General features: G+C 49.5%; 1 protein-coding gene across 2 annotated transcripts in view; it reads right to left on the bottom strand.

Annotated features, from left to right (window-relative positions):
• AXIN1 (axin 1) overlaps positions 1–14738 on the bottom strand; it is a 54456-nt gene that overhangs the window by 20495 nt on the left and 19223 nt on the right. For both annotated transcript variants that reach the window (XM_082857918.1, XM_082857919.1), the window contains exon 3: positions 489–629. In XM_082857918.1, the coding sequence (XP_082714044.1) occupies positions 489–629 (141 nt within the window). The remainder of the gene's footprint in view (positions 1–488; positions 630–14738) is intronic.

Here is a 14738-nt window from a genome sequence, read left to right as displayed (position 1 = left end):
GGAGAGGACGATGAAGGAAGCTGTCACCATCAAGTGACACAGAGGCTCAATGTGGCTCCTGTGGCCCCTGGTGGCCACCCCTGAGCTGTCGGGCAGAACAGAACCACACTGAGGGGACGACAAGCACTGCTGAGCAGGTGAGACAGCTTCCAGATTAAAGGAGCGTGAGCGCAGAGCAGGATGGACCGGAGACGCCCTCGGGGACGGCACGCCTTGGCCGTGCCTCCGACGTGAACACCAGAGATCCAGAACCTGGGGCGCCAGCCCAGGCAGCTCTGAGGCTTTCCCTCTTCCAAAGGTTCCAGCAGCCTTGGCCTGGAGGGAAGCAACTACAACAAACCTTGGCTCCAGTTTGTTTGCGGATTTCTAGCGACACTCCCTGCAATGCAGATGCACTGACACCCCACTGGGGAGGGCCCCAAAACAGCTTCTGGGGAGAAGGCCCTGGCTGCCCCTTAGGGGCTGCTCTCCCAGGCAGGGGCACTTACACGCTGCTGTCGGTGAGGGACAGGCTGTCAGCATCGCTGGACAGGCTCTGCTGCTCACTGTCGTTGGCGCTGGTGGCTGGGGCGAGGGCATAGCCGGAGTTGACATAGTAGGGGTTGACAGGCTCCCGCCAGGATCCATACCTGCCAACAAAGAGGCACGTTAGCAGCTGCCGGACAACGTCCTCGTGCATTTATCCACATTTTCATAATCATCTGACATCCCAATATGTCAACTGCAGACGCAAACAATTCAGAAGACGGAGCAAAAAGGGCTGGCGTCTCCACCCTGCCTCCCACCCCGCTGTCCTTCCCAGGGAGATGGGCATCTCCCACATCTTCCCTCCACATGAGGCAGACGTGTAAGTGAACACACGGAGCGTTGTTTGGGTTGGCATTTTTATGCACATAACTGGAAACGGGGCACGGCTGCTCTGCTCTCCCTGCTCCTACAGAGCGCTGCCCGCAGACTCGCTAATCAGCCGCAAAGCCACCCAACCCTGTGGGCACAGCCGCAGCACCGGTGCCACGGCCCCCTCAAGAGGACCACGGAGTGGGCCAGGACTCCCGTGCACTGAGAACTGCCACAGGACGGATGAGGGGGATGGTGGGTGAAGGGACCTGTGGGTTTAACAGTGGCTGCCTCGATGCCCCACCGGCCACTTCCTCCCAGGAGCAGTCCAGCACTCCCTGGGTGGGACCCAACACCACTTGTCATGTGAATAGCCAGAAACTGACACCTGGGTTTAGTCTGCATTTCCCTGGTTGGTGGTCAGGCTGGAGGTTTGGGTGTCACTTAAATTCCCTCCTCTTTACCTGTTCATACCTCTGTCCATTTTCTATTAGACTGTTTATGAGTTTCTTAGTGATTTACAGATGCCTTTAAATATTCTTACTATTAACCTCTGGTTATATACGGGAAAAATATTTTCTCCCTAAATGTCACTTTTTAACATTGTTTATGTTGATCTTGATATTACAAAAGTTTTCTATTTCTGTGAAATCAGATTTACCAATCTTTCCCTTTATAGATTTTTCTGTATCTTACATAGGCCAGCTTTCCTCATTCAAAGATTACAAATATATTCTTCTGTTTTTCCTCAAATGCTTCAATAGTTGTTTTTTTAAAATTTAGATCTCTACCTGAAATATATGTGTGTAAAACCTACCTACTCCCTTGCATCAAAATGGAGAGCCAGCCGTTAGCATTAAGTACTGCACAATCCACCTTGTTCTGAATACTTTCACACCTAACTCCCCGAACACATGAATGGATTTCTGGAGTCTACTCTGCTCTGCTCATCCCACGACGGCCCTACCGGCCCTTCGCTGCTGCTCCCCACACTGCCTCCTCTTCCCAGAGCCTCCCTGGAAGCAACGCTGGTCAGTCCCCGCGGGCTGCCGAGGGCTACGACGTGCTGGAGGCCCATCGAGCCCGTGCAAACGCCCCTGGCTCCAGCCTCACTCTGGTCAGGGCGCTCATGAACAGCAGCTGCACTGACTCCAGGGACATGGTAGGAGTCACCTCGTCCCTTGGACTTGTGTCCTCGATGCGGGAGGAGAAGGGACCACAACACTTCTAAACTGACGGAGCCCCGTGTGGACGCCCACCACCGGAAGAACAGAACTTCTGGAAGCCCTGGTTTGTGCTGTGCACACACTCAGGAAAAGGCACCTTTCCATCTTGGACACCTGTCATGCAGCACACGTGGGCCAGGCCGGGCAGCGCAGCTGGAGAGGAGCGGCCCACCTCCCCAGGGGCCACAAGCACAAACAGTGCAGCCATGGCACCCCACCTGTTCTGCCACTGAGGCCACAGTAGTGCATGGTGATGTGGCACACAACTCTCCCGCCAGCTCAGGATCAGGTGCTCATCATCCCCACACCGCAGGGGGACACTGCAGAGGGTCAGTCACCACGCACCACGGTCCTTCTGACCCACCCACGGCAGCCTGAGGGCATCCCTGGAGCCCACTAACATGTTCTGGCCAAATGAGGGCAGCGTCACCGTCACAGAGGCTTATGGGAAGGGATGGGGACACGTTCACGGACGGGGACCCGCACGCACCTGGTCCTACATTTACACTGACATGGAGCAGACGTCTGCAACGTCACGCTCTTTCTCAGGGACACTGCTATTCCTCTGGTTCTTTAAAAACAAAACCGCCAGTGCTGTCACCATTAACAGCCACTGCACTGGAACTCAGATCACCGGGAGCGCTAAGCTGCTCTTCAGTGTCCCCGTCACGTCGTGGCCAGCACCCCGCACACCCATGAGGGCAGGACCAAGCCTGCGACTCCAATGCACCAGGGCCGTCTGCTCCCTCCTGACAGGTCCCAGGCACATCTTTCACGCGTATAGAAAAACCAGCTTTGAGGCGATAAGCAGGAAAAACATGGATCCTTTCCACGGCCTCCAGTACAGAGCAAACCCCACTATGTACACAGCTCCCAGTCCAGAACAAAGGGAAGCAAAGGGCTGTCGAGAGAGAACAGAAAGCAGGGAGACCAGCGAGGTGCTGACCGTGGACAGGAAGGCTGGCTCTCAGGACAGAGGCGCTGCAGGCTGCCGCGCGACAGAGGAAGTTCTGGGAAATATCACTCGGGGGACGCTGGGCTGCTCCCTACAAGACGGCCAGGAATCAGAACCCAGATGCGGCATCCAGGGAAACCTCCAAGCTCTCTGTAGTTTCCAGTCCTCGGAATAAAAGCCCGCCGGGGACCGTCCGGCCTCCCTGTCGCCTGCTCTCTGGGGTTGCTGCTGGCAGGATTTTGCTTTCCATCCTTTCACACTCAACCCTCCTAGATCCTTTTACTTTTGTGTGTCCTTTGTAAGCAGCTAGCCTTTTCAAGTTCCAGTTTGACCATTTTTCCTTTTAATTGCTTCCTTTGGTCCTGTTGCATTCAATGTGGTTACAGAGAGTGGATCCACCATCTCATTGTTTGCTTTCTGTTTGTCACAGCTGTTCTATCTTCTTTTGTTCTTTCTTGCCTTCTTTTGGAATATTTTTTATTTTCCATCTCCTCCCTCTAACAAAGTAAGCCTTTTACTATTCTTTCAGTGGTTCCTTTAGAGATTATAATAGGTACCCTTGATGCATCAAGGTCCAATTAACTGCATTTTACCTGTTCCCAGGCAACACATGGTCAGAATTAACTCCACTAGGGACAGTCCAATGGTTAAGACTCCGAGCTTCCACTGCAGGGGACACGGGTTTGATCCCTGGTCAGGGGACTAAGATCCCGCATGCCCCCCAAAAATAATTAACTCCACTCACCTCCACACACACACATGTGCTGTTGTTATCCTGGATTTTAATTCAGTGTAATGTCTTAAATCCCACAAGACATCATCAGTATTATTTTATCCCACCAGCAGTCACCTAGAGTTACCCACATACTTGCCCTTTCCCTCCTGCATTGGGTGTTTCCACCTGAGAGCTCTTGGGTGTTTCCACCTGAGAGCATTTTCTTTCTGCCTGAAGAACACCCTTAAGTATGTCCTTTAGTAAAGGGGCTGCGGCTGACAACTTGGTGTTTGTTGGTCTGAAACTGTCTTAATTTCCCCTTTATTCCTGAAGGGTATTTTTACTGGGTTGGAATTCTGGTTGGTAATCATTTTCTGTTTCTAGGGAACTTTGTAAGCTTTTGGTGGGAATGTAAAATGGTACAGTCTCTGTGGAACACAGTGTGGCAGCTCCTAAAAATTAAGAGTCACCATATGATTCAGCAATTTCCCTTCTTTGCATATAGCCAAAGGAATTGAAAGCAGGGTCTTAAGAGACGTCTGTACACCCAGGCACTTTGAAATGTCACTCCTCATCATCGACCTCTCCACCTCCCGCAGCTCCTAGGAAGGTGAGGTGGTGCCGGCTGTTGCTGCCCCCCCCCCGCCACACCCACCCCAGGCAGGCTCTCCTCCAGGCCCAGCGCCTGAGGCCAGAGTGCCACATCAACCCACACTTGGGATGCACAGCGGACAGACACGCCACAGACCAAAAACAGCAGGCAGCGCAACCCTGACATGGAGGTCGAGCTCGGACCCTGTCCACTGTCCCAGGAGTGGCCTCTAGAGCTATTCCTATGTTCCAAGATGCAGGCCACAGCCACACACTGACTGTCGTGTCTTCAGCCGCCTTCAACCTGGCTCCTAGTCCACCTCCTTCCCGAAGTGACATTCTCAAGAGCTTGGGCCAGTCGTTCCACAGAATGTCTCACGTGAGATCTGCATCTAACATTTCTGGCAGAACGTCACAGAAGCGATGTTGTATCACCTCAAGGAAAACCATGGGACTTCCCTGGTGGCGCAGTGGTTAAGAATCTGCCTGCCAATGCAGGGGACACAGGTTCGATTCCTGGTCCAGGAAGATCCCACATGCCGCGGAGCAACTAAGCCCTTGAGCCACAACTACTGAAGACTGTGCGCCTAGAGCTCGTGCTCTGCAACGAGCAGCCACCACAATGAAAAGCCCGCGCACTGCAACAAAGAGTAGCCCCCTCTCGCTGCAACTAGAGAAAGCCCGTACGCAGCAATGAAGACCCAACGCAGCCAAAAATAAAAATAAATAAAATAAAATAAATTTATAAGAAAAGAAAAACACCATGCCGGTTGGTCCCAATATTGGTGGCAAACCCAGTGCCTGCCAAGTGTTTCCACTCTAAATTTATTACTTTTCCTTTGTAATTAAGAGGTAATTTGTGGCAGAGATACTTTGAGATTATATACAAATCCTGTTCACACCCATCACTTGATCTGTATTTATCAGTTGGCGTCCTATGTACCCGAGCGGATTTTTATTTTATCCAGTGGATTATAATCCATTCCTTCCAGCTCTGCTCTTCCCAGAGCCCAGAGTCTGTCTGAGAACACTCCCCCACTCCCAGCCCCAGCCCTGACAGATTTCCACCAAGGAGGTATCCGTAAACCTCCTTACCTGGATCCCCAAGGCTTCCTCCTCCGCATTTTTTATCACATTGTCTTGTATTCTTGAGTGCCTGATTATTTTTCATTCAGTACCTGGTTATTCTGGATGGAAAGCCAGACACTGTGTGAAAATCTTTCTAAACTGGCTGCCTGGGATGATGCTTTCTTCCCTAGAGCGTATGCATTTTACCCTGGCCTGTGGCTGGTGCACTAGGAATCCAGCCACCTTAATCCAAAGTCAGGAACTGAGAGAGTCTGGGCTGGGCTGCAGGCTCTCAGAGGGTGGGGGGTGGATCCCGACCACGTGTGGGGCACCTTCCTCCCACGCAGGCCCCAGCCCCCTGGAGCCCAAGGACCAGCCACACTTTCCAGACTGTCTCCCTGGGCTCCCTTCTCCGATGGGCCTGCCATTCCTTCCTGCTTGGTTAGCTCTCCAAAGGCTTCAATATGATTAAAAAGAAAACCAATTCCCAGCGTTTCTAGCTATTCTCAGCAGTTTTCCCTGAACTGTGTGGTTGTCCAATACTAGAAGTGTGATTCCTCCATTTATGGGAGACCTCCTACCCCCTGGAAATCCTCTGGATGAAAGAGGATTCCTAACTTGCACCACTCCCGGGAGGAATGTCGATTAGACCTCTCTGCTGGCCCCACCACCTGCAGCCCAGCCTGAGTGCTCACCCCACACAGCCCCGCAGAGCCCAGAGGGTGAGGCCTCATGGAATCACTTCTTCACCTTGGTCAGCATCCTTCAGCAGAAGTCTTGTGATTTTTTACTCAGAAATTCAGGCACATACTGCATTATGCTTCACGTTATGCTCCTGCTTGTTCTGGCATAAAAGTAATGCCGTAAGTGGCTTACCAAGTCCACTGAGCATTCCAGAAACACACTCAGATTCCTGTCCTGCAGCAGCTTCACACGCTCAATTTGAGAAGCAAGGCTTCTGGTTGCCACGGCGAGACAGTCCCTGTGCCGTTCGCCTTCACATTGGTCTGGAGGAAACACCGGAGACCAGATACTCCACTCCCTAACTCTCTCCTAAGCAAGGTGGGAGGTCTCTGAGGGGCCAATAAGGTGCAGTTTGCTTTTCTTAACATTGTAATTTGGCCACATACAAGTGCAGTCGCCTCAAGTACCTCCTAGAATTTTACTTGTGATTCTACTGGCCCCTAAAATCCCAAATCTGCCTGTGGGACACTGGTCCTTGCTAGTCACTGGGCCTTGGCCCACACAGAGTTGCTAACTGTGGTGTGCGGTGCCCATCTCTCCTCCGGCAGGTGGCAGCTTCGGAATGGCGCCTGGCACGCGATGCATTCACTTGCCGACGTGGGGACATGGCCCAGCTACAACCTGAGGTTAAGCAGGAAAGGCACTTGTCTCCGTGCCAGGTGCCACTGGGAACACAGCCAACGAAACAGTGTGGGACGGGGCAGGGATGTGAACAATGATTAAGGTCATTTCAGACAAAGAAAATAAACAGAGACCAGAGGAAAGACGGAGCCTACGTGGCTTCCCCGACCGGTCAGACATGAGGCCCACTCAATAGTGGGCCTTAGCACAGCCCTGGGAGCCCTCCTGGCCCCCGTACCCAGCACCCTGCCACCCACTTCCTGACTCTGGATGCTGGAGTCGTTTCCAACCGTGGCAGCCTCATGTCTCAACCCACAATCCTTCTGCTCAGTGCCACACGTGCTGGAACTGGCAGGGCCCAACCCCCAGAAGTCACATCCATCTTCACCCAACACCTACTCCTCACTGAGCTCAAGCCTCACCATGTCCCAGGCCCGCATCTGCGTGCGGGGGGCTGGCCTGGGCACTGTGGGGGTCCCTGCTCACACGGAGGTGTTGGGGACGCACCACTGCACACTGTTCACAGAGGCCTGCAGTGGGAGCTGTTGGATGGGAGGCTTGCCACGTGGCCAGAATCACTACCCCAAAGGGACAGCAAGTCCACTCCTGAGAGCACTTCCTCCATCAAGACCTTTAACTGATTAAAGGTCACACCTTCTGGACGAAACAAACCATCCCAAATGTGACCGGCATACCACCTGCTGAAACAGCATATCTATCCGTGCACACACTCGTGGTCCTCGGCATTAAGGAAAACGTGCTTTCCTCCTGCCCATGGGGAGGCAGTTGGTGGTGCAGCCACCTGGTCTTTAAGGCAAACGTGCGCTGCTTCCTCGGCCCTGCACCCCTCGCCACGCTCACCCCGCTCCATTTCTGCACGTGCAGCCCCGCAGCACTTGGGAGCTCAAAACCCTCCGGGCCATGGAAACCTTCCGGGCCTGGCCACTTCAGGGTCTGAGGCCAGGGGGCCTAGAAGGGCAGAAGTGTGACGGAGGGAGGGGACTGCCGCGCTGCCCAGGGTCCCCGCCCTGCCCATGCCACTCTCTTCCCTGAAGAGACCATCCACCGTGCACGCATCGGTTACCACGGGAACCGCAGCACTGGTCCTCAGTGAGCAGAGGCCGAAGCCCACTTGTACCTTGGCCCTTCCTCCCGGGCAGGTCTAAGCCCTCCACCTGCCTCTCCCCAGCCCACAGGCCACAGCTGCCACGTATCTTAATTCCTACACTGCAGTGCCTCCAATAGTGCTACGTAATTCATCCAGACTCTGCAGTTGTTTCCAACTGAAGGGCAAGGGCTGGTCAGAAGACCCTGATTCTGGAAATAGGAATCCCGCCTTCCTCTGTTTAGGGGAGCAGAGGGGGCAGTGTTGCTTCCTTCTCTGGGGTCTCCATCAACTCTTCAAGGTGAAAGAAAATCCAGAAACCTCTTGTCTCAAGGTCTGGCCCACGCTCACCCCATCACTCACAGACGTGGTGTGAGGAGAGCTGCGGCTCGGGCTTGGCCCTGGTGAGCTCGCCCCGCCTGCCGGACCCACCTGCCCGTCGTCAGCAGGAACCGGCCCCACTCCGCCTTCGGCTGGTTCTGTGACCACGCCTGGCTTCCACACCTGTAAACCAAGGAGAGCAGACCCAGAATGAGCCCCACAGGCCCACGCACATTGCTAAGTGGGAGCGGGCGGCCTCGTCCTATGAGCAGGAGGGCAGAGTCCTGCTGCCCTGGAAAAGCATCAGGAGAAGTGGGCTCTGGTTCCTGTCCTCTGTTTTTAAACCCACAGAAAATAGTATAGTTATGGAATTCATGGGCAGGAACCACAACGATGCTGAATGAGTGTAAGAGAACATGGCTGACCTTCCCCACGCTGCTTCTGACAGAGCTTCTCTCTCTCTAAGCAAACGCGAGGATTTAACTTTCAGAATACGTAATTCATTTGTATATTCAAACATAAGAAAGGTTAAAGGTACACCCCGGTGAACAGCGGGGTTTATCATCCCCATTTCAGAGGATGAGGGGAGCTGCCATCTGGTTTGCTCGGCCGGCCTGCAGGAACACGGACGCTGCGTCCCCTGTGCTCCTAAAACCCTGGGTCCCTGAGAGAAGGCACATGATGTCTTGCACACAATTACAGAGCGCAGTGTGAGGGCTTCTGACATGCGTCCACCCTGTGCGGCCGCCACCATGACCAAGAGGATGAGTGCGTCCACTGCCCCCAGTTTCCTTGTGCCCCTTCCGATCCCCTGTCCAGCCCCACCCCCACCCATCACTGTGTTCTCTAGAATCTCACACAGGAGCACACGCCCCCTCTCATCTGCTTCTCCTGCTGGCACATGGATCCTGCAGTCCATGCACGTCGGCCCTCTCATGCTGAGTGCTGCCTGAGGATTGGGGTGCTGCAGCGCACCCTCCACCGCCCGGTAACCGCTCTCCTCTGGGGCTGTACGGCTCCACATCGGGCCAAGGCCAGCGCCCACCCTTCACTGCACCAGCTCCAGCGGCAGGGAGTGCGGTCTATAGAATCACGTGGAGGGAGGGCACCCAGACCAGAGCTCTCTCCCCCCCACCCTCTGGGAGCCCAGCACTGAAGGAGGAGCTCCCACCCAGACCCCAACAGACATGCGGGGCTCGCCCCGCGTCCGTCCCCACCCGTCAGAAGGAAGGCAGACAAGGCAGCTCCTGAACAAGGCCACTTGACCCCAAAGCTCATCTTCTCACATTATAGCGCCCTCGAAACCACAGAAAAACGACCAAGACAAAGGTACAGATGGCAAGGACACTTCCTCATTTCACTTGTAAGTCCAACTTTTTTTCCCACGTCACGTGGCTCACGGGATCTTAGTTCCTGGACCAGGGATTGAACCCGGGCCTTTGGCAGTGACAGCCCATGTCTTAACCACTGGACCGCCAGGGCCCAATCTGCCCTCACCACCACTTACCAGCTACTAACCTTGGGCAGGCTCCTCCCCTGCAAAGTGGACCTACAAGGGTCGCCTCTTTGAAAGGAGTCCAAGCATCCTACAGAACAGCACAAACAAGGCGATGCCGAGGGCCAGACTATGCAGAAGGCCCTCAACTCAGACGGGTCCCCACACTGTCCTGCACGGTGCCCCACACAAGGAACAGGACAAGGCTGTGTGGTAAAGGCTGCAGGTCACAGTCAAATCCCACAATTCCACCTAGCTTCCTGTACGATGCTTAACAAAGCATATTCAAGGCTCTGAAGTCAGAAGAACATCATACTCAACGGAGGCCAAGCACTCCTGACTTGAAAGATTCACAGAGAAGAAAGCCGGGGCGGGGGGGTCCACCTGTTATAATTTCCTCTTTGCCACAAATCTTTTATGTAGCTATGCTACGCAAACCAGTAACTCTTTGTAATAACTGTTGAAAATTCACAATGTGGGTGAGGTGGATTATGGAGCCCATCTTCCCAGGGAAGATTACACGTGTCGAGAAGACTCTGGAGGGATCCACATAGAACAGTGCTACCTGTGAGCAGTGGGGTATCAGATCGTTTTTCACTTATCTGTATTTTTCAATTTTCCTGCACCAAATATATTTCTTATATAACTTTGATAATAACATGTCCCTGGATGTTTATTGCTGCAGAGCAGTTGTTGGTATCTATGGAACAATATATATGAAGACCACTTTGAAAATTATAAAGCGCTATACAGAAGTCACATCTGGAACTTGCTAACGAGAGCTCAAACATGGTGACAACCAAACCAGAAACCCCGTTCCTCTCTGCTTAGTGTAAACACTGAAAATTTAAATCAGCTTTTCTCTGCTCACAACCGCTTTCTCAAATGTCAGCAGAAATCTCTTCAGGACCTGGACTTACACAAATGTTTCATATCAGATTTTTAGGTTACATGGATTTGATGAAGAGGAAGTTTATGTGGTAGTATTTTTTTTTTTTTTTTTTTTTGGCGGTACGCGGGCCTCTCACTGTTGTGGCCTCTCCCGTTGCGGAGCACAGGCTCCGGACACGCAGGCTCAGCGGCCATGGCTCACGGGCCCAGCCGCTCCGCGGCATGCGGGATCTTCCCGGACTGGGGCACGAACCCGTGTCCCCTGCATCGGCAGGCAGACTCTCAACCACTGCGCCACCAGGGAAGCCCTGTCCTTTACTTTTTTGTTCAAACAGATTCATGGTGAAAATTAAAATTTCAAATTTCTTTTAAGGAACTTTTAAAGAGTAACAGTTAAGTAAAGAAAGGCTTAACAGTTGGAAAAATTTTGTTTAGCATAGTATTAATTGGGTGAAAAAGGTGTAAATTATGTCAAAATGAGAATGTGTTATAATTAGAAATAAAGGGCTGAAGGATATTTCCTTCAGTTAAGTAGTGTAACTGGAACTTTTTACTCTTTAACATGTCTTTTATAAATGCATGGTTAATAATTTTATTTGTTGTCAGTAATTAATAGCTTATTAACATTTTCCTCACCTCTGATAATGAATCTTAAATTACAAAAAAAAATTGTCTAAAAGCTTTAACTTAAAAATGAAACTAGATATTGAAATAAATTTGATACTTTTTTATAAAAAAAAACAAACAAATGTTTTCATCTGTTTTAAGGCACAAGATAGCTACCAAGGAAATGAGATCTCTTAAGGGGCCAAAGCATGAGAAAAAAAAGGAAAACAGACAGGCAAGTCAAACATACGGTCCCACTTTTCTCCTTGAGGTTCTCAAGCAATGAATTCCAAGCTGAGAATGTGAAAACTTCCAGAATTCTTAAGTGGGTGTTCCAAGTGCACCAAAGATGTGGGCCCTGGTGAAGACCTCAGGCCTTCAGTCAGGACCCCAATGGGCTATATGCTAGGAGAAGGGATGAACCTGAAATAGACCAGCCTGCCCAAAGACTGAAGTCCTGTGTTCAAATCAGATTGGTTCCTGGCTGGAGTAAAGTGACAGGTCCCCACACTAAAGGCCAGTCAGAAGCAAAAGTAAGCCCTCACTGGAGAAAATTACGATCAGGAACTTCAAACGATCTCTGAATTTTTCATATACAATGTCTGGTGTTCAATAAAAACTGCCCAGCATACTAGGAGACGGGACCAAGTGACTCAAGAACAAAAGAAAAACAGACAACAGAAACAGAACCACAAAACACCCCAATTTTAAAATTACAGGACATTAAAATATATGTGATTAATGTGTTCAGTAAGTTAAAAGACAAGCTGGAGAGTTTGAGCAGGGGACAGAATATTTAAAAAAAAAAGAATCAAATGAACACTAAAACTGAAAAATATAACAAATGAAGTTAAGAACTCCACAGACAGATGTAACAGTAGACTACACACAACTGAAGAGAAATTAGTGAATGGTACATAGGTCTGGAAAATATGCATACTGAAGCATGATAAGGACAGAAACTACTGAAAAGACTTAAAAAGAAGAAAGGTATGACACATGAGTAACTGGAATCCCAGAAGGAGAGGAGAAAGAGAGAATACAGCAGAAGCAATATTTGAAGAGCTAATAACTGAGAACTTCCCAAAATTCACGAAAATCATCAAGCCAGAGATTCAAAAAGTACTTCAAACCCCAAGCCAGATAAATAGACATGATAGTAAAACTTCAGTAGTTTTACCAAAGACACAGAAGAAAATCTTTAACGGTGGCACCAAAAAATGACAAATTACCTTGGACGGTGCAGCTGTAAGACTAAGAACCCACATGCCGCGGGCAACTAAGCCCGTACCACAACTACTGAGCCTGCACGCCACAATGAAAGATCCTGCACACCTCAACAAAGATCCCGCATGCTGCAACCAAGACCTGACGCAGCCAAATAAATAGATAAATAAATACATACATACACATACAAAAAAAATAAACAACAACTGCATAAAAAGCAATGGGGGAGTACATAACTTGTTTTAGTTTAACCTTTAGTCTTTACATTTTCCGGTAAGTGACAAAAGAACCAACTTACACTCAAATAGGTCAGGGATGCATGCTGTAATCTCTAGAGGGACCACTTAAAAAGTAGTAGTACAGGGCTTCCCTGGTGGCACTGTGGTTAAGAATCCGCCTGCCAATGCAGGGGACACGGGTTGGAGCCCTGGTCTGGAAAGATACCACATGCCACAGAGCAACTAAGCCCGTGCACCACAACTACTGAGCCTGCGCTCTAGAGCCTGCAAGCCACAACTACTGAGCCCGCGAGCCACAACTACTGAAGCCTGCGCACCTAGAGCCTGTGCCCTGCAACAAGAGAAGGTACTGCAATGAGAAGTCCACGCACCGCAATGAAGAGTAGCCTCTGCTTGCCGCAACTAGAGAAAGCCCATGCACAGCAAGGAAGACTCAACGCACCCAAAAGTAAAAATAAATTAAAAATTTTAAAAAATAGTAGTACATAAATGTAGAACAAGCTAACAGAGGGGGGCATTTGAATAACAAAAAAAATTTAATCCAAAAGAAAGGAGAATGAGGAGGAACAAATAAAACATAAATACTAAAAGATAGCTTTAAGTCCAAATATATTGGTAATTATTATATATTAAATATAAATCAACTAAATATGCCAATTAAGAGTAGATCATCTGGGGACTTCCCTGGTGGCACAGTGGTTAAGAATCCACCTGCCAACTCAGGGGACACGGGTTCGATCCCTGGTCCAGGAAGATCCCACATGCCGCAGAGCAACTAATCCTGTGCACCACAAATACTGAGCCTGCACTCTAGAGCCCATGAGCCACAACTACTGAGCCCACATGCTGCAACTACTGAAGCCCGCGTGCCTAGAGCCCATGTTCCGCAACAAGAGAAGCCACAGCAATAAGAAGCCCACGTACTGCAACGAAATGTAGCCCCCACTCGCCACAACTAGAGAAAGCCCACGCACAGCAACAGAGACCCAACGCAGACAAAAATCAATCAATCAATAAATAATTTTTTTAAAAAAGTAGATCATCTGGATTTTTAAAAAGCTATCCATATCCACCTTATAAGAGAAATAACTTAAATATAAGAATACAGAAAATTGGGACTTCCCTGGCGGTCCAGTGGTTGGGACTTCACCTTCCAATGCAGGGGGTGCGGGTTCAATCCCTGGTTGGGGGGCTGGAATCCCACATGCTTCACGGCCAAAAAACCAAAAAACATAAAACAGAAGCAATATTGTAACAAATTCAATAGACTTTAAAAATGGTCCACATAAAAAAAAAATCAAGAAAAAAAAAGAATACAGAAAATTTCAGAATTCCGGGGCAGTCCAGTGGTTAGGGACCTGCACTCTCACTGCCGAGGGCCTGAGTTCAATCCCTGGTCGGGGAACTAAAATCCCACAAGCCACACACTGCGGCCAAAAAAAAGAATACAGAACATTGAAAATAAAAGACTGAAATCTCTTCACAAGAAAAAAAATTTTTTTGTAACTACATATGGTGACAGATGTTAACTAGACTTACTGTGGTGACCATTTCACACTACATACAAATATCGAATGGTTATGGTGTACCCCTGAAACTAAGAGAATGTATGTCAATTATATCTCAATAAATAAATAAAAGATTAGAAAACACATAAATCATGCAAATACTTTTAAAAGAAAGTTGGGGTAGCTATACCAATATCAGACAAAGTAGATTTTTAAGCAAAAAGCAATATTAGATATAAAGACATGTTATAATAATAAAATGGTCAATCCACAGAAACAAGTAACAACTCAATGTGTATGCATGTAAACTATGGACTCAAAACACATAGAGCAAAACTGGACAGAAAAAACAACAACAGACAAATCCACATTCATAGTGGAAGACTTCAACCAATAAATTCAGCCTCGACATTCAACACCAGTGGCATATTGAAACACATAAGCCATATCTTGTTTCTGAATCCTTAATAAAAGGAATCAGATAGAATTTCTCACTTGATCTGATTTTTTTTAAACTAGATTTCTTTATCAAAGGTGGGAGGCCAAAAAGGGTAAAACCAATGCAGAGGTAGCTCCTGGCTGTGACATG

This window comes from Leucopleurus acutus (assembly GCF_964270905.1).
Source record: "Leucopleurus acutus genome assembly, chromosome: 16".
Taxonomy (NCBI): domain Eukaryota; kingdom Metazoa; phylum Chordata; class Mammalia; order Artiodactyla; family Delphinidae; genus Leucopleurus; species Leucopleurus acutus.
Note: the sequence above shows the minus strand (reverse complement) of the source record. Positions and strands in the feature narration are given on the sequence as shown.